The following is a 27040-nucleotide window of genomic DNA, read 5'->3' on the forward strand; positions in this document are numbered from 1 at the left end:
ATCAGAGAATAACAACCCTAGGTGAATAATGAAGGAAATATGACATTGGACGTATGCCTATCCTCCTGTGAATAGGACCAGGGAAATACCTCACACATTTAATTACAACATAAATACAGACTGATAATACTGATTAGTATGAAATATTTGGGAATGAAATCTGGGCACATAGAGGGGCAGACTAAACAAACAGTGCTTTTAAGGCCGCTGTTCAACAAGAGTTACGGTGGTCATAACAGCCGCAATGATAATACGTTGTGCCGCATGTCTGTCAAGCACATAAACGTAACATATGTTACGGAACCAACACATATGTTACGGAACCAATCAGGAACCAACACAAATTCATCCTCATCCACAATAAAACAAAAATCTTTCAAATAAAAATCTTATCTAAGTTCTAATAATGTGTGCAAATGTTTCTACCAAACACGAGACCGACCATGTGTAGTAGTCTGTAATAGCCAAGAAAGGTTGACAGTGGAGCCTAAGGAACAGGTGCGTGGAGACACACACACATCTGGCTGGCAGACAGGACATGCGTAACATGTTAACAGGGGATGCTGGGATGCATGCAAGAGGCTACAGCTATGTCTGCGTTGCCAGGCAACAGAGAGTAAACAAGACAAAAGAGAAAAACACAATAAAATATCCATATAGACTATATATATATATATATATATATATATATATATATATATATATTATATATTATATATATATTATATATATATATAATATATATATATATATAATATATAATATATATAATATATAATATATATATATATATTATATATATAAATATATAAAAATATATAATATATATATTATATATAAATATATATATATATATATATATATATATATATATATATATATATATATATATATATATATATATATATATATATATATATATATATATATATATATATATATATATATATATATATATATAAAATATGCATTTTAGACACTCCGTCACACACACACACACAGGATCAATCAAAGAAGACGTTTTTACTGTACTGTCCTTTGCCCCAGACACAAAAAGTAGTCCCATGGCGCAAATATCACTGATGCATTCATCCCTATTATTCTAAAACCAACAGTTGAAAAATAAAATCCAGAAAAAAATCCATGACCCTTGCTCATTTTATATCATTGGGTGTCCATTGAAAGGCCAAAGGCCATCACAGAGCAGCCTTTTGCACTGTCACATTAGGGGCGCTAATTCAGAGCCAATTATCTGGCTGTAAGGGCAGGCAGCAGGACTGGTAGCAGGACCACAAGGGCAGGCACAGCAGCATTACATCTAGATTTACATAAGGATAGGCAAACTTGTGTTGTTACAGTTTCAATTCCAACTTAAGGTTAGTATTTGATGCATTTTCGTTTTCAGCCTTGTCCCTTCAGCAGGGTTTCATGCCCGCTGATAATAATGGTAAGAGAAACACTAATATTGACTAGTGAGAAGAGAGGAAATGCCTGTGGTGAATTCCACTGGCACTGATTACGTGTTCTCGTGAAGAGGGCCTAGGCTGTGTGGGGTGGAAGGACACGGCGATGTGAAAGGGCTGCAAGGGCAGAGTACAGGGCATGAGAAAGTAGAGCCAGGCACTATAGAATCCAAAGGAGGACGGGGTTGAGAGAAAAAACACGAGAGAAATCGGGTGGCGAAGACTTGCGCCCCAATATGTTATCTAGAAGGAATATGAGGCATTCTGCACGGGAGCTACAAGTCCAGTTCATATGATGCCACCTAATGACAACTGAATAGAAAAAATAAGAATAATAAAAGAACACGGATTGAAACATTGCATAGTCAAATCCGATTTCTCCGTTTTCTACCGGGATGCAACACCGATCATATACTTTTCAACTGATGAGTATATGTGCACATCACAAAAGGTTTCAAACAGAAAAGACCAGACAACAGTTTATGAATCAAAGCCACAGTTCCAGAAGTCTATAAAAGCTCTATAAAAACACAGTACATATGTAGGTATGCATGTAAAACACATTATATCATAGCTCAATGTGACATAAAACACACATTTATATTAGGCCTACTGCTTATAAAGCAGAGCACCCCTTTCCATAACAGCTGGTATCAGAATAGCAGTTGGGATGTCAAATTAGAGGTTGACACGGGAGTGAAAATGTACTCCTGTCCCATCTTGTCTTGTAAAAAAAAATAAAAAAAATCCCCGTACAGTCCTGATCCCGCAACAGTTCTATAACCCCGGAAATGTTCCTGTCCCACCCCGATAAAAATCCCTCGGTGCCCATTTTTACAAGCGGAAATCAGAAATAACTTCCTCCATTAACTGCTGTTTGTTTGTCCCGGTCATCACTAGTCACCACAGTCACAAAGTCATAAACCCCACCTAACCTTAATCACACTGCCTAACTCTAACCTAAAATGTCATTTTTGTCAATGTCATTTTTTTACAATACAGGCAATTTAGACTTTGTGGCTGTGCCATCTAGTGGAAATCGTCTGTCTCCCGCTTGGGTTGTGAGTAGCCATAGCAACTGCTTCGTTTGGCTGCTGCTCAGCACTCACGAGACCATTGCCTGCACACACAGCTAATATCAACCACATTACGAGATTTGGGCAATGAAGGCAGCCCTTCCTCTTACCCAGAGTTGGATGAACTCATGCATATGGGCATGTGTAATGGTGGGTCTCCGCGTGCATATAAGTTAAAGTAGTGACTGGCTACAACTGGAGCGAGGCATGAGAGTGAGTTGACGGAAGGGGGGAAATTAGCATTTATTTTCTTATTATTATTTTTAATAATAAACTACACTGAGTTTACAAAACATGCGGAACACCTTCCTAATACTGAGCTACACCCCTCTTGCCCTCAGAACTGCCTCAATTCGTCAGACCAGGCAATGTTTTTCCAATTCTCCAGTGTCCAGTGTTTTCATTCCTTAGCCCACTGCAACTGCAGTTCCTTGTTTTTTGCTGAAAGAAGTGGAACTTCAGTTGGTTGCCATAACCCATTTGAGTCAAGGTACAACGAGTTGTGCATTCTTTTATGGGTCTTTGGGCAGCAATATTCTACTGAACTGTCAGTTGACTAACTTGCTCTGCACAATGTGTCAGCCTCCTTTGTCCTCTTTCATCAATGACCCGTTTTCGACCACTGGCCTGCCGTTGGCTGGATGTCCTTTGAGTGGCGGACCATTCTTCATACACATGGGAAACTGTTGAGCGTGAAAAACCCAGCAGCGTTGCAGTTCTTGACACACTCAAAGCGGTGCACCTGACACCTACTACCATACCCTGTTTATAGGCACTTAAAACCTTTTGTCTTGCCCATTCACCCTCTGAATGGCACACGCACACAATCCACGTCTCAATTGTCCCAAGACTTAAAATTACTTATTTAACCTGTCTCCTCCCCTTCATCGACACTGATTGAAGTGGATTTAACAAGTGACATCAATAAGGAATCCTGTCCTGTTCCGAACTGACTAGAAATTCTCTCCCATTCCTGCCGGAATCAACCTCTGCCAACCTCTAGTCCAAACAACACCCTATTGCCTTTATATAGCACACAAATGTTGAACAGAGCGCTTGTGCCAAATTAGAACCCTATTCCCTTAATAGTGCACTATCTTTGACCAGAGGCCATGTCCCAAATGGAGCCCTTTTCCTTTTGTAGAACACCACTTTTAACCAGAGCCCTATGTATATGAGAAATGCTGTTATCAACCAATGAGAGTGAGAGGTTTACGTCGGCCCCCATCAAACGTAGTGCACTATAAAGAGAATAGGGTGCCATTTGGGATGCATCCCATGTCCTGCTCCCTCATACCATGTGGACGTGTTATGACCTTGACGAGTTATCTGATTACACTCAGTGTATCATCTGTGGCTAATGCGCTTGTGTTCAAAATGGGAGAGGAGTTAGCGTTGGCCTGGTTTCAACCTGGCCTCTCTGCTGCCTGTGCATCCACATTATCATACAGAGCAGACGCGTGCGTGTGCTGGGTAGTAAACTCACCACTACCCATCTCCTCTGGCTGAGCAGCCCTACTGTAATCTGTAGACTGCACACGTATGCCTACCTGAGTGGGAGTCTCTCTTACTCACACACACACTCACTCTGTGTGTGTGTGTGTGTGTGTGTGTGTGTGTGTGTGTGTGTGTGTGTGTGTGTGGACTGTGTGTGTGCGCGTAAGTGTCTGTGTGAGTGTGCGTGCGTGTTGTACAAGCTATTTTACTTGAGCATCAACAGTATATTCCCCAAATCAAGGAATCCAGACACTGCTTGGGCTCCATGTCTGTCTCCCACTGTTTGCAGCTGACAGTAATCACCTTGACTGTAATGAATTCGTTCACGTTCCCTTTGATGCAGATCACCGTTTCAACCACAACATCTCTGCACTGGGCCAGGTACATCCGGGATTAAATGTTTACAGCTTGAGGCTGAGCCATGTATGCAGTGGGCCTATTAGTCCTCAACAGTCCTCGTGCCAGATTATTCTGTGCATCTCCTCATCTGGAGTATTCCTAGGATGTCTGGTTTGGTCTTGAGGAAATTAAAGGCTAAATCCTCAGGATGGTTCTTACGTTTATGGTGGATATATGGGTAGCCTTTTTACACATGTAAGTACACCTGTGATTCATCTAGCTTGTCAATGCAAGGACAATTATAATACCCAAGAGGGCCAATGTACTGAAAGTGTTTTTCTAACTAAAATTACATTTAAAAAATCGAATTGTATTTGTCACATGCACAAAATACGGGTGGAGACAACTGTGAAATGCTTGCTTACGAGCACTTCCCAACAATGCAGAGTTAAAAAACAATAATAATATAAATACAAATCTTTGATCAATAGATTCAGTTTAGTACTGATGTCTGTATTAACATCCCTAATACTAGGGCTGTCCCTGAATCCCAATTTTGAGGTTTGAATCAGATTTGCCATTTAAAAACAAATACGGTATCATTCAAATCCACAATTTACAAATGTCAGCTAAGTAGCTATGGTTGCTAACGTTAGCTAGCATTCGTCACTGTATATGCGCCAAAACTCAGTTATTTCTCATAGAATAGGAATAGAATAGAATATTTGGGGTCAACCCTACTTATTACTGTTGTGTGGAAGACATACCACTCTTGGTACTTAAATAAATACTTATAAGCACATCAGAGAAAGCTTACAGATCTTAAACATCTGCAGTACTACACGTATTAATGAGGGCATTATGCCTGTCCTATTTAAGACGGAGTTATATTGCCCATATGACGGGGTAACCGCCGGAACAGAGAGAAACCACATTGACAATTCAAGAAAAAAAACTAAATCACAATGCCTGAAAGGTCTAGAAAATCTATTTTTCTTGGTTTTCTGTGAGCAAATGAAAGAAGAAATCTACAGAACATATCTCATGACCATGCCAACAAGCTTGGAACCCTACCAAAACAAACAGACTTTTATCGCAAACCATTTTGAGCTGCTGGCATGCAATTTAGCTCAGGAAGATTAAATCCTGAGAATAAACATAGGTTTGTGAACGGAGCACGGAGAGGGAAGATATTTTCACTCACTGAGAAAAAAAATAGATTAAATGGAGATTGTTGTGGATTCGTTCCAAATGCCATCCTATGCCCTATATGGTGTGCTACTTCTGACCAGGGCCGGTAGGGAATAGGGTGCCATTTGGGACACATCTACTTGGGACATTGTAGCCAGGCAGCCTCCTCAGAAAAAGCACAGCCTCTGTCATGTGATTAATAATGGGAGGTATTCCCTAGACTAAACCAAAAGATTCCAGATGATTCCACTCACCACTCAAGTAAAAGAAGCATGTCATATTGCCTAGATTCATACAATGCCATTTAAATGAAAGCTGCAATCCATATATAATACATTTAAAGTAAAAACATTTTTAATTAATGTACAAATCGCAGATTGCACCATTAAAGATTTGTTAATGACACCTGAATGGAACATGCACTCGGTCACTCACTGCTGTAATCCTCCACAAAGCTTTTCCACATTCTGCTGTTGGATCTGACAACTGTCGCAATGACTGACCATCACCAGTAATATTTCCTCATACATCCGAGACAAGTTGTAAAGTCAAGACCAGCGCAGCAATTAAATGTGAATCAAACAAAATGTCAAAACTGGTTCAGACTTAATTCATGTATTTTTTTATCACATTGAAATCTCTATTTAAGCAGTAAGGCCTGAGGATTTATGGTATATGGCCTAGGGCTGTTCTTATGCACGACAAAATGCAGAGTGCCTGGATACAGCCCTTAGCCGTGGTACTGTATATTGGCCATATACCAGAAACCCCAGAGGCGCTATTATAAACTGGTTAACAAAGGAATTAGAACAGTATAACATTTGTTTTTTGTCATACTCGTGTAATATTGTCTGATATTCCACACCTTTCAGCCAATCAGCATCTAGGACCCAAACTACCCAGATTATAATATACATTATACTGAATTTAGAAGGTGATAAACGGTGGACTATGTCAGACCAAGTCTGCTAACTGAACTTGTAAGATCCTGTCCTCACAACAAGACCTGTTACTGCAACAGGTATAAACGTACCCGATGAGATAGTTTACCAAAAATCTAAGTTAATCAGACATTCGTATCCCTCAAAAGTGGGTTACATAGATCCCACATCATGCAGTCAGAAAAATATGCAGACCTCAATCCCAAACTAATAGGAAAGATGAGCACCACCTAATTCCATTAGAATAACAAACTGAATCTGAAGTGAACCATCCCGTTAATACACACCAAATGCCATTCTTCCATATCCACCTCCTACCTTCCAGCCACTGCCTGCCTCCCGGTAGTAGGGGAAGTTGTCACATATCCACTGGTAGATCTCGCTGAGGGTCATCCTCTTGTGCGGCGAGCCGTTAATAGCGAAGGTGATAAGGCTGGCGTAGCTGTAGGGTGGTTTGCCATCCCTATGCTGGGCCACCTCCTCCTGGTCCAGCATGTTTCCCTGGTCCAGTGGGGCATTCTTCTTTCCCAGCCCGTGGCCATGATGTCCGTGGGGGTACCCGTGAGTGTGGTGTTGGTGCCCGGCATTGGACTTCTGGATGGCCGCCCGCATGGTAAGCTGGGGAAGCCAGTCCATGGAGGTCAGGCTGCTCCCTAGTTCAGAGGTCATGATGGTGGTGAGGGGTTGGGGGACTCAGGGGCAGGGTGGGGAGATGCTCTCTTTTCGCTCACTGGATTGCTGTTGCACAGCGGCACCGGCTGAATTCTAGAAGAAAAGTAGAGTGTTTGCTCAACAACAGAAAAACTAGGAAGAAATTAACAGATATGAAATGGTATGCACTGCAGCTGACTGGACTACGGATGAATAGAAGTGTCAGGAGATGATAGTGTAGGTGTGTGATCAGATATGGTCAGGAGAGGGATTTGGTGCTCTTGATTCTTTTCATGAAATGGTCCAGATTTCAGCCCAGCAAATACTGTGTCTATCATAGCCTCCTCAATATCAAACATATATTTAACATAGAAAGTGATTCCTCTAAGTTTCAACTTCACTCAAAGCTGTACATTTAACCATAAAGATACAAAGGCATCCGCAAACAAAGTCATTTGAGTTAATTTGACCAAATTCTTACTGTTTTAGTTTCTTTACATCTCTTCTCTGGCCCAAGCATCTGTGGAATGTACTGAACCGAAAGGTAGAGTAGTCCTTCTATGGTGCATGTTCATACGCTCCTCATTGAGGCTGTAACACAGAAAGCACACACAAAAGGGGAGTTTGTCAAGTCCTGGCTGACAACACTCATTAGTGACAAAAAAAAAATTACTTCATCGCAAAGCCACCCACCACAACAGCAACACTGTCGGAGTTCTGTCTATCTGGCTGGCTTCTGTCATTCTCCCTCCAACAAAGTAGAAACGGCAACTCGATCTGCGTAGTGACTAAAAGCTTGGGAATTTTTTTCACAACTGGCTGCCAAATGGGGGAACAGCACGGGAGGAATTCCAACTCCCCAGAGGAACCCGAAAACCCAGAATCTCCACTGTTCTCTGTCGACGTGCCCCACTCTGCTGTCAAGTCCAGGCCCACCTCTCAGTTTCAGACCTGAAGGTAGTAGAGCTTCTGCCACAGACAACCACAGTGCTTCAGAAGAGAAGGCTCTACTTTTAATTTGTTTTCAGCTATTTCTATAAGACTCAGATCCACACAGTACCATAATCCACAAAGGTATGTAGAAGAACACAAACAGGGCTAAATGTTGCTGTACACAAATAACACTTCATATATTAATAAAATCTAAAATATCTATTTCAGAGTATAGGATCATTTCAGTGTGGACCTGCTCAAACCCTGAAAATACCATTTCCAGGCTAAAACCTGGTCAGTAGTAGAGCTAAGCCTCCAAAGGATACCTGTACATCTCTGAGCCCATACAACCTTCAAGTGTCCTTAAACACACACACACACACACACACACACACACACACACACACACACACACACACACACACACGCACACACACAGTATCATCTCCTGAAACTTCTAAGGCGGTCTACCAGGAATACAAAACTCTCAGTTTCTGCAGATCACCCTCGAGAGCAACATACAAGAGAGGAAAACTAAGACAATACTCTGCCCGCAAACCAGTTTAATTACAAGTTGAAAAAACAAAAATGTTTAACGCATATTCATCTAGCCAAACATGCTGAGAAAATGCTGGGTGAGCTTTTGTACCGCCACCCCCGTCTCTTCCTGAAGGCCCTTGACAGTGGCACTGTGAGAGAAAGCAGAGCCAGACCCCCAATCCCAGGAAGCCATCTTAATTAGTCCACCTTTCTGCTGCAGGGGGATGGGGAAGGGAAAAAAAACAACACAAGTTATTATTTTTCCCTCATTAAGAGTAGGCTTTAGCTGCAAATCAGGCTGCCACAAGCCCCGACCTGCTGTGCTGCTGCTGCTGCTGTTGTTGTTGCAGTTTAGAGCGTGGGCTTGACTGTTGTGATGGCATAGCGTTAGCATAGCGAGGCGCTAGGATGAGTAATACGCTAGAACAGAGAGGGGGCATGACACTGCTTCTGGGAAAAAGGGGACCGAACACCCAAAGACAGTGATTACCCAGTCAACGAGTCCCACAGTGACTGCCCTAACCCATATACCTGGAAGCGCTCTGCCTATTGTATCTGAAGCAAGTGTGCCGTTACAGTTCATTTGTTTTCCTTCAAGTCTGCAGAGGCACGCCTTACTGAGCTTTCCAGAGTAAAACAGTTAAAAAGGCTAGCTATTTTGAAGCATTGAGTTCCGTAGCACAGGCTCAATTGGTACACAGGGTTCAGAGCTAGTCTCTGATTTGTGGTTGTGTGTTAATACCATCACTGAGGTATTTAGCTTCTGTAACCACGGCTCAGCCATGATGAAGCAAGCTCCTAAATCAAATATCTGAATGTAACCTCAACTTGTACCACAGCCATCCATAGAATAATTGCCTGTCATGAGAGTTACTTGACACATAGTAATTATAGGCAAAAACAGGAAGACTTTTGGGAACCCTGATACCTTGGATAGAAAGGGCTTGTGCCAAGTCTGCAAATGGATTCATTAAAGGGGCAATCAGGTGGGTAGACAAGCGGTTAAGAGCACTGTGCCAGTAACCGAAAGGGCGCTGGTTTGAATCCCTGAGCCGACAACATGAAAAATCTGTCCATGAGCAAGGCACTTAACCCTAATTGAGCCTGTAAGTCGCTCTGGATATGAACGTCTGCTAAAATGACTAAAATGTAAACAAACATCTAATAAAACACATTAATATTTAATGTAAAATATCAAATAACAGCCTCCAATGAATTTCACATCAGAGGGATTCTCTCGTTCTCCTTGCAGCTGGGCTGTAAGTAAGGAACCTTTCAAATGCATAGTGTGGTGACAGTAACGACACCAATACAATCACAAGCATAGCCACAGGAAGCAGGGGTGCTGAGGGTGCTGAAGCACCCCCTGAAAAGTCTGAACAAAATCTGAAAAATTGTAAAAATTGTATTGCTTTTGAAAGAAACATGTTCTCACAAAAGTAGTGCCCTGGGTATTTACCAGCCTTGTATTAGCTGAATGTTATAGCCGACTGTAGCGCGGGCAAAAAAAATTTTGCCGCCCGCCTTCGACAACAAATTCTCAGCAAAAATTTAATAAATTCACTCGGCTATGATCACAGGACTCACATCTAAAGACCCCCTTTGAAAAGATACACAAATGATTGCCAGTCTAGAAGACTATACAGTTGAAGTTGGAAGTTTACATACACCTTAGCCAAATACATGTAAATTAAGTTTTTCACAATTCCTGACATTTAATCCTGGAAATTTTTTTTTGTATTAGGTCACTTTATTTTAAGAATCTGAAATGTCTGAATAATAGTAGAGAGAATGATTTATTTTAGGTTTTATTTCCTTCATCACAATCCAAGTGGGTCCGAAGTTTACGTACACTCAATTAGAATTTGGTAGCATTGCCTTTAAATTGTTTAACTTGGGTCAAACGTTTCAGGTAGCCTTCCACAAGCTTCCCACAATAAGTTGGGTGAATTTTGGCTCATTCGTCCTGACAGAGCTGGTGTAACTGAGTCAGGTTTGTCGGCCTCCTTGCTCGCACACACTTTTTCAGTTCTGCCCACAAATTTTCTATAGGATTGAGGTCAGGGCTTTGTGATGGCCTCTCCAATACCTTGACTTTGTTGTCCTTAAGCCATTCTGCCACAACATTGGAAGTATGCTTGGGGTCATTGTCCATTTGGAACACACAATTGTGACCAAGCTTTAACTTCCTGACTGATGTCTTGAGATGTTGCTTCAATATATCTACAAAATGTTCCCCTCCTCATGATGACATCTATTTTGTGAAGTTCACCAGTTCCTCCTGCAGCGAAGCACCCCCACAACATGATGCGGCCACCCCCGTGCTTCACAGTTGAGATTGTGTTCTTCAGCTTGCAAGCCTCCCCCTTTTTCCTCCAAACATAACGATAGTCATTATGGCCAAACAGTTATTTTTTGTTTCATCAGACCAGAGGACATTTCATATTGACTGGTTTTCATCAAGCTGTCCGCTCAAGAGGAAGCTTCTTACTGTAAACAATGTTGTTTTATTTCACCTTTATTTAACCAGGTAGGCGAGTTGAGAACAAGTTCTCATTTACAGATGCGACCTGGCCAAGATAATGCAAAGCAATGCGACAAAAACAACACAGAGTAACACATGGGATAAACAAACACAGTCAATAACGCAATAGAAAAATCTGTGTACAGAGTGTGCAAATTAAGTAAGGAGGTAAGACAATAAATACGCCATAGTGGCAAAGTAATTACAATTTAGCAATTAACACTGGAGTGATAGATGTGCAGATGAGGATGTGCAAGTAGAAATACGGGTGTGTAAAAAAGCAGAAAAACAAAAACAAATATGGGGATGAGGTAGGTAGTTGGTTGGATGGGCTAATGACAGATGGGCTGTGTACAGCTGCAGCGATTGGTAAGCTGCTCTGACAGCTCATGCTTAAAGTTAGTGAGGGAGATATAAGACTCCAACATCAGTGATTTTTGCAATTCGTTCCAGTCATTGGCAGCAGAGAACTGGAAGGAAAGGTGGCCAAAGGAGGTGTTGGCTTTGGGGGTGACCAGTGAAATATACCTGCTGGAGCGCGTGCTACGGGTGGGTGTTGCTATGGTGACCAGTGAGCTGAGATAAGGCGGAGCTTTACCTAGCAAAGACTTATAGATGAACTGGAGCCAGTGGGTTTGGCGATATGTAGCGAGTACCAGCCAAAAAGAGAGTATTTCGGTCGCAGTGGTGGGTAGTATATGGGGCTTTGGTGACAAAACAGATGCACTGTGATAGCCTCAGCAAATTGGAGGCAGTCTATTTTGTAAATGACATCGCCGAAGTCAAGGATCGGTAGAATAGTCAGTTTTACGAGGGTATGTTTGGCAGCATGAGTGAAGGAGGCTTTGTCGCGAAATAGGAAGCCGATTCTTGATTCCATTTTGGATTGGAGATGCTTAATGTGAGTCTGGAAGGAGAGTTTACAATCTAACCAGACACCTAGGAATTTGTAGTTGTCCACATATTCTAAGTCAGAACCATCCAGAGTAGTGATGCTAGACGGGCAGACGGGTAGCGATCGGTTGAAGAGCATGCATTTAGTTTTACTTGCATTTAAGAGCAGTTGGAGAGTTGTATGCCATTGAAGCTCGTCTAGAGGTTTGTTAACACAGTGTCCAAAGAAGGGCAAGATGTACATAGAATGGTGTCGTCTGCGTAGAGGGGGATCAAAGAATCACCCGCAGCAAGAGCAACGTCATTGATATATACAGAGAAAAGAGTCGGCCCGAGAATTGAACCCTGTGTCAGCCCCATAGAGACTGCCAGAGGTCCGGACAACAGGCCCTCCGATTTGACACACTGAACTCTATCTGAGAAGTAGTTAGTGAACCAGGCGAGGCAGTCATTGGAGAAACCAAGGCTGTTGAGTCTGCCGATAAGAATACGGTGATTGACAGAGTCGAAAGCCTTGGCCAGGTCGATGAAGACGGCTGCACAGTACGGTCTTTTATTGATGGAGGTTATGATATCGTTTAGGACCTTGAGTGTGACTGAGGTGCACCCGTGACCAGCTCGGAAACCGGATTACATAGCGGAGAAGGTACGGTGGGATTCGAAATGGTCGGTGATCTGTTTGTTAACTTGGCTTTCGAAGACTTTAGAAAGGCAGGGCAGGATGGATATAGGTCTGTAACAGTTTGGGTCTAGAGTGTCTCCTCCTTTGAAGAGGGGGGTGACCCCGCCGCTTTCCAATCTTTAGGAATCTCACACGATATGAAAGAGAGGTTAAACAGACTAGTAATGGCGGCGGATAATTTTAGGAAGAGAGGGTCCAGATTGTCTAGACAAGCTGATTTGTGGGGATCCAGATTTTGCAGCTCTATCAGAACATCAGCTGTCTGGATTTGGGTGAAGGAGAAGCAGGGGGGGCTTGGGCTAGTTGCTGCGGGAGGTGCAGAGCTGTTGGCCGGGGTTGGGGTAGCCAGGTGGAAAGCATGGCCAGCCGTAGAGAAATGCTTATTGAAATTCTCGATTATCGTGGATTTATCAGTGGTGACAGTGTTTCCTAGCCTCAGCGCAGTGGGCAGCTGGGAGGAGGTGCTCTTGTTCTCCATGGACTTTACAGTGTCCCAAAACTTTTTGGAATTAACGCTGCAGGATGAAAATTTCTGTTTGAAAAAAGCTAGCCTTAGCTTTCCTAACTGACTGTATATTGGTTCCTGACTTCCCTGAAAAGTTGCATTTCGCAGGGACTATTCGAAGCTAGTGCAGTATGCCACAGGATGTTTTTGTGCTGGTCAAGGGCAGTCAAGTCTGGAGTGAACCAAGGGCTGGCTATATCTGTTCTTAGTTCTACATTTTTTGAAAGGGGCATGCATATTTAAGATGTTGAGGAAAGCACTTTTAAAGAACAACCAGGCATCAATATCCTTCCAGGATACCCAGGCCAGGTCGATTAGAAAGGCCTGCTCGCAGAAGTGTTTTAGGGAGCGTTTGACAGTGATGAGGGGTGGTCGTTTGACCGCGGACCCATAACGGACGCCGGCAATAAGGCAGTGTATGTAGAGGGCAAGTTGGTCAGGATGAGATCTATGAGGGTGGCCATGTTTACGGATTTGGGGTTGTTCCTGGTAGGTTCCTTGATAATTTGTGTGAGATTGAGGGCATCTATCTTAGATTGTAGGACGGCCGGGATGTTAAGCATATCCCAGTTTAGGTCACCTAACAGTACGAACTCTGACGATAGACGGGGGGCAATAAATTCACATATGGTGTCCAAGGCACAGCTGAGAGCTGGGGGGGGGGGGGGGGTCTATAACAAGCGGCAACAGAAGTCAACAAATGAGAGTGCCTGGGGACACACATGGCCTGGGCTAACCTCTACATCACCAGAGGAACAGAGGAGGAGTAGGCTGAGGGTACGGCTAAAGGCTATAAGAACTGGTCGTCTAGTGCGTTGTGAACAGAGAATAAAAGGAGCAGATTTTGGGAGTGGTAGGATAGATTCAGGGCATAATGTACAGACAAGGGTATGGTAGGGTGTGTGTACAGTGGAGGTAAACCTACGCATTGAGTGATGATGAGAGATGTTGCATCTCTGGAGGCGCAAGAGATGTAATAACCTTTAATCTGGTTTAGATTATTAATCAACCTACCAGGGTGTTTACAAACACTAAAGGAATAAGATCATCCACATGTATCTATCACATTTTTACTAATACTGTAGAACTTTGTTCTAAAGCTGTATCCGTACCCATTGGACGCAGTGACCACAATAGTGGCTATATCCAGGAAAGCCAAAGTTCCAACAGCTGGGCCTAAAATAGTGTATAAAGAGATCATACAAAAGATTTTGCTGTGACTCTTATGTTGATGATTTAAAACATATTTGTTGTTCTGATGTGATTAATGAGGAGCATCCAGACGCTGCACTTGATGAATTTATGAAATTGCTTCTTCCAATCTTTGATAAACATGCACCTGTTAAGAAACTGACTGTTAGAACTGTTTAGGCTCCAATAATTGTTGAGGAATTTACAAACTGTATGGTTGAAAGAGATGGAAGGAGTGGTTAATAAGTCTGGCTGCACATCTGATCAATAATGACAACCCTCCTGGTATTGACAACTTAGATGACAAACTACTGAGGATGGTAGCTGACTCTATAGCCACTCCTATCTGTCATATGTTTAATCTGAGCCTAGAGGAAAGTCTTTGTCCTCAGGACTGGAGGGAAGCCAAAGTAATTCCGCGACCCAAGAGTGGTAAAGCGGCCTTTACTGATTCTAACAGCAGACCTATAAGCTTGCTGCCAGCTCTAAGTAAACTGTTGGAAAAAATTGTGTTTGACAAAATACAATGATATTTCTTGGTAAACAAATTAACAGCAAACTTTAAGCATGCTTATAGAGGACACTCAACATGTACTGCACTGACACAAATGACTGATGATTGGTTGAAATAAATTGATAATAAAAAGATTGTGGGAGCTGTACTGTTATATTTCAGTGCAGCCTTTGATATTATTGACCATAACCAGTAAACCACATAAACTTGTGTTATGGCTTTTAAACCTTTGCCATATCGTGGATTCAGAGCTATCTAATAGAACTCAAAGGGGTTTCTTTAATGGAAGCTTCTCTAATGTCAAACATGTAAAGTGTGGTGTACCGCATGGCAGCTCTCTATGCCCTCTACTGTTTTCTATTTTTTACCAATGACCTGCCACTGGCATTAAACAAAGCATGTGTGTCCATGTATGCTGATGATTTAACCAGATACGCATCAGCAACCACAGCTAATGAAGTCACTGAAACCCTTTAACAAAGAGTTGCAGTCTGTTTTGGAATGGGTGGCCAGTAATAAACTGGTCCTGAACATCTCTAAACCTAAGAGGATTGTATTTGGTATAAATCATTCCTTAAGTTCTAGACATCAGCTGAATCTGGTAATGAATGGTGTGGTTGTTGAACAAGTTGAGGATACTAAATTACTTGCCGTTACTTTAGATTGTAAACTTCCATGGTCAAAACATATAGATTAAATGGTTGTAAAGATGGGGAAAGGTCTGGCTATAATAAAGAGATGTTCTTCTTTTTTGACACCACACTCCAAAAAAGAAAGTTATGTAGGCTCTAGTTTTGTCTAATCTTGATTATTGTCCAGTCATGTGGTCCAGTGCTGCAAGGAAATACCTAGTTAAGCTGCAGCTGGCCCAGGACAGAGTGGTATGTTTTGCTCTTAATTGTAATCAGAGGGCTGATATAAATACTATGCATGCCAGTCTACTATGCATGCCAGTCTCTCTTGGCTAAGAGTTGAGGAGACTGACTGCATCACTTCTTCTTTTTATCAGAAACATTAATGTGTTGAAAATCCCAAATTGTTTGCATAGTTAACATACACACAGTTCTGACACACACACTTATCCTACCAGACATGCCACCAGGGGTCTTTTCACAGTATTATATAGAGCTCTAATTGCATGGAACCTCCTTCCATCTCATATTGCTCAAATAAACAGCAAACCTGGTTTCAGTTAAAGCAACACCTCTCCCCTATTTGACCGAGATAGTTTGTGTGTATGAATTGATATGTAGGCTACGTCAATCAAAATCAAATGTATTTTAAAGCTCTTCTTACATCAGCTGATGTCACAAAGTGCTGTACAGTAACCCAGCCTAAAACCTCAAACAGCAAGCAATGCAGGTGTAGAAGCATGGTGGCTAGGAAAAACTCCCTAGAAAGGCCAGAAACTAGGAAGAAACCTAGAGAGGAACCAGGCTGAGGGGTGGCCAGTCCTCTTCTGGCTGTGCCGGGTGGAGATTATAACAGAACATGGCCAAGATGTTCAAATGTTCATAGATTTGTCTTCCAACAAGACAATGATCCAAAACATAAAGCAAAATCTACAATGGAATGGTTCAAAAATAAACATATCCAGGTGTTAGAATGGCCAAGTCAAAGTCCAGACCTGAATCCAATCGAGAATCTGTGGAAAGAACTGAAAACTGCTGTTCACAAATGCTCTCCATCCAACCTCACTGAGCTCGAGCTGTTTTGCAAGGAGGAATGGGAAAAAATGTCAGTCTCTTGATGTGAAAAATGATAGAGACATACCCCAAGCGACTTACAGCTGTAATCACAGCAAAAGGTGGCGCTACAAAGTATTAACTTAAGGGGGCTGAATAATTTTGTACGCCCAATTTTTCAGTTTTTGATTTGTTAAAAAAGTTTGAAATATCCAATAAATGTCGTTCCACTTCATGATTGTGTCCCACTTGTTGTTGATTCTTCACAAAAAAAATACAGTTATATATCTTTATGTTTGAAGCCTGAAATGTGGCAAAAGGTCGCAAAGTTCAAGGGGGCCGAATACTTTCGCAATGCACTGTATAATCACAGTGGTTGTCGAGGGTGCAACAGGTCAGCACCTCAAGAGTAAATGTCAGTTGGCTTTTCATAGCTGATCATTCATTGTATCTCTACCGCTCCTGCTGTCTCTAGAGACTTGAAAACAGCAGGCCTGGGACAGGTAGCACGTCCGGTGAACAGGTCAGGGTTCCATACGTGTGCCTTTAATTGTTTTAATGTATTTCTGTCCTTGAGCTGTTCTTGTCAATTGAAGTGATGTATTATGTCATTCTGTATTATGTTTCATGTTTTGTGTGGACCCCAGGATTAGTAGCTGCTGCTTTTGCAACAGCTAATGGGGATCCTAATAAAATACCCCAAAATAACTAAACTGAAACACTCTGGGCAGAGAGAAAGAGGGGTGATCCCAAAGAGGATTAGATTAGCAGGACTTTGGTAAATGCATTGATTCCTATTATTCCTTATTATCCTGACTTTCAATATTATATAATTTGCCTGAAACTAAAACAGATATGCATGAACGAGATTAGGGCCCGTAATATGTTCCTTCCCCCGTTCAAAATAAAGTGACAAAAGCCTGTCTGCCACACAGGTCTGGTGCCTTCAAGAGGGAATAGTGAGCAATAGGGCCCTTTAAATTTTATTTGCAACTTTTAGCCTCTTCCTAAAAAACATGAGCAGTAACAGAATGATGAAAAAACATTTTGGGTTTTTTTTTCAGTGACTTTAAACATGATTTGAACATATTTCAAAAAGCCCTGAAATTAGCACAACCCTGTGAACTGGTTATGAGACTCACAACTGGGCATATTGTCCATTTTTAGAAGAGTTTGGGCCTGTGTGTTATTGTTATTGTATTCGCCCATTAGACTTTTGTGGCTGGGATGCACTCACTCAGATGATTGCATCGCTAACAGCCCCCCGCTGCTCGCCAGGCTTTTAGACCGAGAGTGGCTTTACACTTTACACCGAGAGTGGCTTTACGCATTTTAATAGGGATTCTGAATGGAGTGAGAGAGAAGCAGGAATCCAAATATTTTCTATCGGAAGAAGGCGAAGTAATGACAACCCCCGAGTGTGATGAGCTGACGGGGTTTCCGAGGAGGACTGTGTTGTGTGGCTATGCTAATGTTTCAAAAGGAGCCTGTCGGCACGCCAAGAACTGTCACGTCTGGGAGTACTGGGCATTGGAAAGAGGGAGAAAAAAAGGGTCCAAAAAGGCAAATCCATGTTCATAATTACTTTCCGCCTCGATGCCAGACGACATTCCATCTGAAAAAAGTTCAATTATAAGATACTGAGGCAAAGCCGATGCCTTTTTTTGCGGGTTCTTGCTCATCTTTCAATAAAATTGAGTTAAGCCCCATGTTTAACTCCTGGAGAAGAGAGCTTGATAATTACTTCTCTAAGATCTGTGGGCGTGGTTGGCTGTCATTCCACATTGATATATAATATCATTCACTTCAGCTATCTGATCTGGTTGGATTTATTGTTAACGCTCATTTTACTCAGTCTCAAGGCTATTCATGGGGAACACTTAAGCTATGGGTTTTCCTTACATCCGGGATTCATATTCAGTATCATACATTTTCACTATGGCTCTTTGCTAAACATCATTTTGTCTTGTGTCAAACTTTATTTTGCAGGGAGCAAACATTTCTTTCAAAATATATAGTAGCTATCTTCTGCAGGGACACGGGTGCATACAGTATAATTAATGATCCATATATATTACTCATTGCCACTTCATTCTTAAGTTCTGCATGCAATGCATAGGCATAGTCTTTATAATATAGCCTTTGTTGTATCAAATTGTATTGTCATTTGTACAGGTTAGGCAATCATATTCACTCATCATGGGGCTATGACATTTTTATGTTAATCTAGCACGGCTCTAGCGCATGTTTGCAGTCTAGGCTTTATGTTTGGTTTCAGGTGAGTAACCCACAGGCCTACTATTTCCCCTTAACATGTTGTGCCGTTTCTTCTCCACTCGCTATCGCTCTCTCCTCTCTACTAATTCTAGTAGAATGTATGGAACGGCATAGAACACCGGCACGTCTTTCATGGTTGTGCCCTGCCGGCCGTGAGAACTCCCATCCACTGCTCTACAGGCTGATTGCTGTTGTGCTGTTCACAGCTACACTGAGTGTACACAACATTAAGAACAGGCTCGTTCAATGACAGCTTTCACCTGGATTCACCTGGTCAGTCCCTTATTGATGTCACTTGTTAAATACACTTCAGTCAGTGTAGACGAAGGGGAGGAGACAGGTTAAACAATCATTTTTAAGCCTTGAGACATGGATTGTGTATGTGTGCCATTCAGAGGGAGAATGGTCAAGACAAAAGATTTCAGTGTCTTTGAACGGGGTATGATAGTAGGTGCCAGGCACACCAGTTTGGGTTTTTCTGATGGGTTTTTCACATTCAACAGTTTCCTGTGGGTATTAAGAATGGTACAACACCCCCAAAAAATTCTGCCAACTTGACAACTGTGGGAAGCATTGGAGTCAACATCCCTGTGGAGCACTTTCGACACCTTGTAGAGTCCCTGTCGTTTTGGAACTAAACTATTCATTCAATACATACAATTATTTCGCTATAATGAATAATAGGTCTAATGAATATCAATTGACACAATATTATGGCCATAGATGAGCAAAGTAACCCTGATATGTATCAAATTACATTTAAAAACATTTTACATGTAATTGTACAATTCTTTTCTCCGATATGGTTTTGCATAAGGAAAATTGAAGGTATTTTTCTGTTATTTAATATGGTGTTTAATTTTTGCTAGAAATTGAATATAGAATCGAATATATTCTATTTTCTATTGTATGTGTTCTACCAGTAATCAACATATTGTTCAATGTAAATAAATAAATAAATTTAAAAAAAAGAAGGCCAGTGTTTATTCTTTGACTTTAACTAATATGATTTTTTTTTGCTGTTGCCAGGAGCATACCACACTGTATCCCACTGCTGGATTAACTCTGAAGCGTTGGTCCTGGTCAGTCCCTGGATGGGAGACGAGATGCTGCTGGAAGTGGTTTCAGAAGGCACTAGGATGCACTCTTTCCTCTGGTAAAAAAAAAAAAGATGTATCCCAATATGCAGGGCAGTGATTGGGGACAATGCCATGTGTAGGATGCCGTATTTCAGATGGGATGTTAAAACGGGTCACTAAAGATCCCTTAGCACTTATTGTAAGAGTTAGGGGTGGTAACCCCGGTGTCTTTCTAAATTCCCAATCAGGCCCTCATACCATCATGGTCACCTAATCATCCCATGCTTCAAATTGTCTTATTCATCCCCCTCCTCTCCCCTTTTTAACCTTTATTTAACTAGGCAAGTCAGTTAAGAACAAATTCTTATTTTCAACGACGGCCTAGGAACAGTGGGTTAACCGCCTGTTCAGGGGCAGAATGACAGATTTGTACCTTGTCAGCTCGGGGGTTTGAACTTGCAACCTTCCGGTTACTAGTCCAACCACTAGGCTACCCTGCCACCCCAATTATTATACAGGCTGTTGCTGTAAATGAGAATGTGATCAGTCAACTTACCCGTTTAGTTTTTTTTGCCGCGGTATTAAGTATTGTTTTGGTATTGCGTATTGTGATAATAAACCTGGTAACGGTATCAAAGTCAAAAATCTGGTATCGTGACAACACTACTCGATTCTGGTAAGTTACCATTTTTCTCTCTAAATTGTTTGGGAAGAGCCCGTAAGTAAGCATTTCACTGTTTGTCTACACAAATAACATCAGCAAAGACTTGGGAGTTTTTCAGGTGTTTCTAATAGGTACTAACTCAGGGGGTGAATACTTATCTAATCAAGGTATATTAGTGTTTTATTTTTCATTAATCTTCCACTTTGACATTAGAGTATTTTGTGTAGATCATTGACAGCATGTGAGGACTGAAAATAGTTAGTGCGAAAAGGGTCATTGTAGATAACCGAGTAGCTACCCAGACTAACTATTTACATTTTAGTCATTTAGCAGACTCTCTTATCCAGAGCAATTTAGAGTAGCGAGGGCATACATGTTCATACTGTGGGAATCGAACCCACAACCCTGGTGTTGCAAGCGCCATGCTCTACCAACTGAGCCATACAGGACTACGATGATCAAAGTGAGCCGCTGTTGTTGGGAAGTCAAAACTGTCCAACTTCTTGGAGCAGCTTGCAATGGTCATCAGTCTCATTACATTGTCCTCAAGAAAGAGCAATCTTGAGGCAGTCTTTTTGGAGAAAGAATCCTCTCTCGGCGGGCACACTGTAAACGGGGATAATCAACACAATCCTCACCAATTTTGCCCAGTAGGGGCACACTTAGCTGAAGTCCCTTATGATGACCTCAAGTCCTTTGCGTGAGTAAAAATGGAAACACACACACCCAAAACTAATTTCCAAGCAGCGTGAGGATTTATAAGCATACTAAGTATATTTGCCTTTGAAGTTGGAGCACATCAACTGGTATTTTCATCAATTAATAAAAATTATTATTTTGCAATGGTTTTTATTTTTCTCCCAGACAATTTGGCCGGCAACAATTACATTATATATTTTTTATTATTATTATTTATTTATTTTTAAAAATCGGCCAAAAGTCGTCATATACCGGCTATCGGAAACCCTGATCTGTTCAGGTGGTATGCGAATTAAGGTGGGTCCAAGGTGTCTAGGATGATGGTGTTGATGTGAGCGATGACTAGCCTTTCAAAGCATTTCATTGCTACAGATGTGAGTGCTACGGGGCGACAATCATTTAGACAGGTTACCTTGGTGTTCTTGGGCACAGAGACTATGGTGGTATGCTTGAAACATGTAAGTATTACAGACTGGGTCAATGAGAGGTTGAAAATGTCAGTGAAGACATCAGTGAACGGCTGATGAAGACATCAGTGAACGGCTACGGAGAGGGAGATCACACAGTCGTCCGGAACAGCTGGCGTTCTCATGCATGGTTCAGTGTTGCGTGCCTCGAAGCGAGCATAGAAGGCATTTAGCTCTTCTGGTAGGTTCGAGTCACTGGGAAGTTCGCGGCTGGGTTTCCCTTTGTAATCCGTGATAGTTTGTCCTGCCACATCCAACAAGTGTCAGAGCCGGCGGAGTAGGATTCAATTTTAGTCCTGTATTGACGCTTTGCCTGTTTGATGAATCGACGAAAGTCGTGGCAGTAATTCTTAGAAGTGTCGGATTAGTGGCCCTCTCCTTGAAAGCGCCAGCTCTAGTCTTTAGCTCAGTGTGGATGTAGTGTTGAATGGTATACCAAAATATCAGAACTTTTTCGATACTAGAACATCAAAAACCATTTGTTATTACCATTGTTTTTACTTTCAGTACTTTTGTTAAATATGTCTCATGAATCAAATCTGCATCAGCGCAGCCAATGCCGCCCATATAGCACATACCTGCTCCACTTAGCCTGCATTGGGAGTCTGGGCTGCTTCATGTTAGCTCCACACTCATGCTGCACAGAAGTTAATACACTTGAATGTTGTGACACGGCATGTAGAATTGTTGAAACTGTTAATTACTGTTTGCAAAACAATGTCCATGCAGGCTAGAACACTTTACAATGCAAGAAGATACAGGTAGCTTCCAGCTTTGCAGGCTAACTTTGCTTGCCTTCTTTCTGCTAAAGACAACATCAATTCACTACCCCAGTACTAATGTTTGTGATAATATGTAAACCATAATGCTAAATATGCTTATTTTAAAGCTGATTGCCACCAAAACTTTATTAATTCACTTAATTATCAGCCATTCTCTCATGTCTCTACCAAAGATGATCCATTCTATTGCCTCAGCGAACTGATTTGCCTCGTGAATGACGTCATTACTGGTTAAAAGATAAAAGAAGCTATCTGTATTCCCTTGAAATCGGTGAAAACAAGATCAATAACTCAATGCATGCACACACTCCTATTGAATATGCATTCCCCTGTATTGTGAACAGGCCTAGGCTGCATCATGATTTAGCCAGTTTATAAATATTTATTTATTTAACTAGGCAAGTCAGTTAAGAACAAATTCTTATTTACAATGACGGCCTACGAAAAGGCCTCCTGCGGGGATGGGGGCCTGGGATAAAAAATAAATACAATATAAATATAGGACAAAACACACATCATGACAAGGAGAGAGAGATTCAATAGAGATTTAACATTCAAATGAATTATTAACATGGTCACTCACTTATGTAGTTAGACTGTCAAAAACAAAGTCAAATTGCTTGTATGATTGTATAATTAATTCATTAATGCATACATGGCTGTCTTTGGAAAAATGTTGATGTAGAAACTTCTAATGTAATGATATTGAACTCAAAACATGCCCATATTGAACAGAGCAATAGCTGAGTTTCTGTTTGGATCAAGTGCAATTCTATGACTTTGGCTAATAGGCTCTTTTTTTGCCGTGGTATCATTTTGGTATTGTAATGGTATCCAGTAAACCTGGTATCGATGTTAAAATTCTGGTATCAGTACAACACTATGTAGATGTTGCCTGTAATCCATGGCTTCTGGTTGGGATATGTACGTAAGGTGGCTTTGTTGATGCACTTATTAATGAAGCCAGTGACTGATTTGTTGAATTCCTCAATGTTATCGGATGAATCCCGGAACATATTCCAGTCTGTGTTAGCGAAACAGTCCTGTAGCTTAGCATTCGCTTCATCGGACCACTTCCGTATTGTGCGCATCACTGGTACTTCCTGTTTGAGTTTTTGCTTGTAAGCAGGAATCGGGAGCATAGAGTTATTGTCAGATTTTCCAAATGCAGGTTGAGGGAGAGCTTTGTATGCGTTTCTGTGTGTGGACTAAAGATGATCTAGAATTTTGTTGCCTCTAGTGGCACAGGTGACGTGGTAGTAAAAATGCGGTAAAACAGACTTCACCACATTGAAATCACCGGCCACGAGAAGTGCCACATCTGGGTGTGAATTTTCTTGTTTACTTATGGCCCTATACAGCTCGTTGAGTGCAGTCTTAGCACAACCATCTGTCTTTCTTTGGTGGTAAATAGACAGCTCCAAAAAATGAAATGCTGACAAAAATGTAAACGCAACATGTAAAGTGTTGGTTTCATGAGCTGAAATGAAAGATCCCATAAATATTCCATAAGCACAAAAAACGTATTTCTCTAAAATGTTGAGCAGAAATTTGTTTACATCCCTGTTAGTGAGCATTTCTCCTTTGCCAAGATAATCCATCCACCTGGCAGGTGTAGCATATATAGAAGCTGATTAAACAGAATTATCATTACACAGGTGCAACTTGTGCCGGGGACAACAAAAGGCTATAATGTGCAGTTTTTTCACACAAGTCAATGCACAGATGTATCATATTTTGAGGGAGCATACAATTGGCATCAGAGCTGTTGCCAGATCATTTAAATGTTAATTTCTCTACCATAAGCCTCCCCAACGTAATTTTTGAGAATTTTGCAGTGCATCCAACTGACCTCACAACCACATGTAACCATGCCAGCCCAGGACCTCCACATGCTGCTTCTTCACCTGCAGGATTGTTTGATACCAGCCACCCAGACAGCAGATGAAATTGTGGGTTTGCACAACCAAATAATTTCTGCACAAACTGTCAGAAACCATCTCAGGGAAGTTCATCTATGTGCTCGTCGTCCTTACCAGGGTCTTGTCCTGACTGCAGTTCAGCGTTGTAACCGAATTCATCTTCGATGGCCACTGGCACACTGGAGGAGAAGTGTGCAGTTCATGGTTGAATCCTGGTTTCAATTGTACTGGGCAGACGGCAGACATGGCATCATGTTGGCGAGCGGTTTGCTGATGTCAATATCGTGAACAGAGTGCCCCATGGTGGCCGTGGGGTCATGGTGTGGGCAGGCATAAGGTACGGAAAACGAACACAATTGAATGCACAGAGACACCGTGACGAAATCCTGAGGCCCATTGTCGTCCCATTCATCCGCCACAATCACATCATGTTTCAGCATGATAATGCACGGCCCCATGTCGCAAGGATCTGTACACAATTCCTGGAAAATGTCCCAGCTCTTCCATGACCTGAAAAAGACTACATTTTCTTCATGTTTCTTTAGACCAGACATGTCACCCATTGAGCATGTTTGGGATGCTCTGGATTGACGTGTATGACAGTGTGTTCCAGGTACCGCCAATATCCAGCAACTTCGAACAGCTATTGAAGAGGAGTGGGGCAACATTCCACAGGCCAATCAACAGCCTGATCAACTCTTTGTGAAGGAGATGTGGTCGCACTGCATGAGGTAAATGGTGGTCACACCAAATACGGACTGGTTTTCTGATCCACACCCTTACCTTTTTAAAGTATCTGTGACCAACAGAGGCATATCTGTATTCCCAGTCATGTGAAATCCATAGATTAGGGCTTAATTTATTTATTTCAGTTGACTAAGGAGAGTGCTCAGTAAAATCGTAGAAATAGTTGCATGTTGTGTTTATATTTTTGTTCAGTGTTGATATAAACTCTCTCGGTAAATAGTATGGTCTGCAGCTTATCAGGAAGTATTCCTAACTCAGGCAAGCAAAAACTCCACACTTTCTTATATTATATTAGAGATTGCACATCCACTGTTGTTAACAAAGAGACACACCCTCCCCCCTCATCTTACTCGAGACTGCCAACCGGTCTTGACGATGCATGGAAAAGCCATCCAGATGTACAGTACCAGTCAAAAGTTTGGACACACCTACTCATTCCAGGGTTTTTCTTTATTTTTACTATTTTCTACATTGTAGAATAATAGTGAAGACATCAAAACTATTACCTCTATGGGATCGGTGTCGCCCCCCAGGACGGTTGAGCTAACGTGCGCCAATGTAATTAGCATGACGTAAACAACAAATACATTTCTCAGGACATAGACATGTCTTATATGCGCAGAAAGCTAAAATTCTTGTTAATCTAACTGCATTTACAGTAGCTAGTTATGTACTTGAAAAATGTATCAATTGACCAATTCGTCACATTTGGGCAGACTTGATACAACATTTTGAACAGTAATACGGTTCATTGGATCACATCCTGCTTTAGTTTTTGCTTGTAAGCAGGAATCAGGAGGAGAATTATGGTCAGATTTGCCAAATGGAGGATGGGTGAGAGCTTTGTATGCATCTCTGTGTGTGTAGTAAATGTGGTCTAGAGTTTTTTTCCCTCTGGTTGCACATGTGACATGCTGGTAGAATTTAGGTCAAACGGATTTAAGTTTGCCTACATTAAAGTCCCCGGGCCACTAGGAGCGCAGCTTCTGGATGAGCATTTTCTAGTTTAATTAAGGCCTTATTCAGTTGGTTGAGTGTAGTCTTAGTGCCAGCATCGGTTTGTGCTGGTAAATGGACGGCCATGAATAATATAGATGACAACTTTCTTGGTAGATAGAGTATCTTATGATAAGCTGTAGACACTACCTCGGCAAGCAATACCTCAAGACTTCTTTAATATTAGACATCGCACTCCAGCTGTTATTGACAAATAGACACACACACCCTCTGTTTTGTCGGTAAATGGAAAATCATGCCTGCTTTATATTATCCGTGTCGTCGACTCGGTGAAACATAAGATATTACAGTTAATGTCCCGTTGTTTTTTTTATGTCCCATTGGCAATCATTTTCCAATGATTACATGTTGGCCAACAGAATGGATGGCAGTGGGGATTTGCTCGCCTACAAATTCTCAGAATACAGCCCGACCTCTGTCCCCTTTTTCTCCATCTTTTCTTGAAGCAAATGATGGGGATTTGGGACTGTTCCCAAGAAAGAAGTAAATAATTTGCGTCGGACTCGTTAAAGGAAAAAGCTTCTTCCAGTTCAAGGTGAGTAATCACTGTTCTGAGGTCCATAAGTTATTTTCAGTCACAAAAGACGGTAGGAAAAACTTTACGTACAAAATAAGTTTAGCAATAAGTTACAAACAACGCAAAAAAACTAACAAAATAGCACAGTTGGTTAGGAACATATAAAATGTCAGCCATCCTCTCCGGCGCCATTCTCTGTTTGTATATATTTTTGTGACATTTATTATTTCAGCTGGAAAGTTT

The 27040-nt window shown here is 41.6% G+C and overlaps 1 protein-coding gene across 4 annotated transcripts in view; it reads right to left on the reverse strand.

Moving 5' to 3' along the window:
* Nucleotides 1–27040, reverse strand: part of LOC110532232 (forkhead box protein J3) — a 104665-nt gene that overhangs the window by 50516 nt on the left and 27109 nt on the right. For 2 of the 4 annotated variants that reach the window (XM_021615948.3, XM_036988162.2), the window contains exons 2-3: nucleotides 7640–7749; nucleotides 6826–7272 (exon numbers count right to left, since the gene is read on the reverse strand). In XM_021615948.3, the coding sequence (XP_021471623.2) occupies nucleotides 6826–7176 (351 nt within the window). In that variant the 5' untranslated portion in view covers nucleotides 7177–7272; nucleotides 7640–7749. Of the gene's footprint in view, nucleotides 1–6825; nucleotides 7273–7639; nucleotides 7750–7851; nucleotides 8128–27040 lie in introns of those variants that run through there. The other 2 variants (XM_036988161.2, XM_090184457.1) reach the window with 2 other exon arrangements.

The sequence above is a fragment of the Oncorhynchus mykiss genome, chromosome 9 (genome assembly GCF_057628025.1).
Source record: "Oncorhynchus mykiss isolate SJ-2025 chromosome 9, ASM5762802v1, whole genome shotgun sequence".
NCBI lineage: Eukaryota > Metazoa > Chordata > Actinopteri > Salmoniformes > Salmonidae > Oncorhynchus > Oncorhynchus mykiss.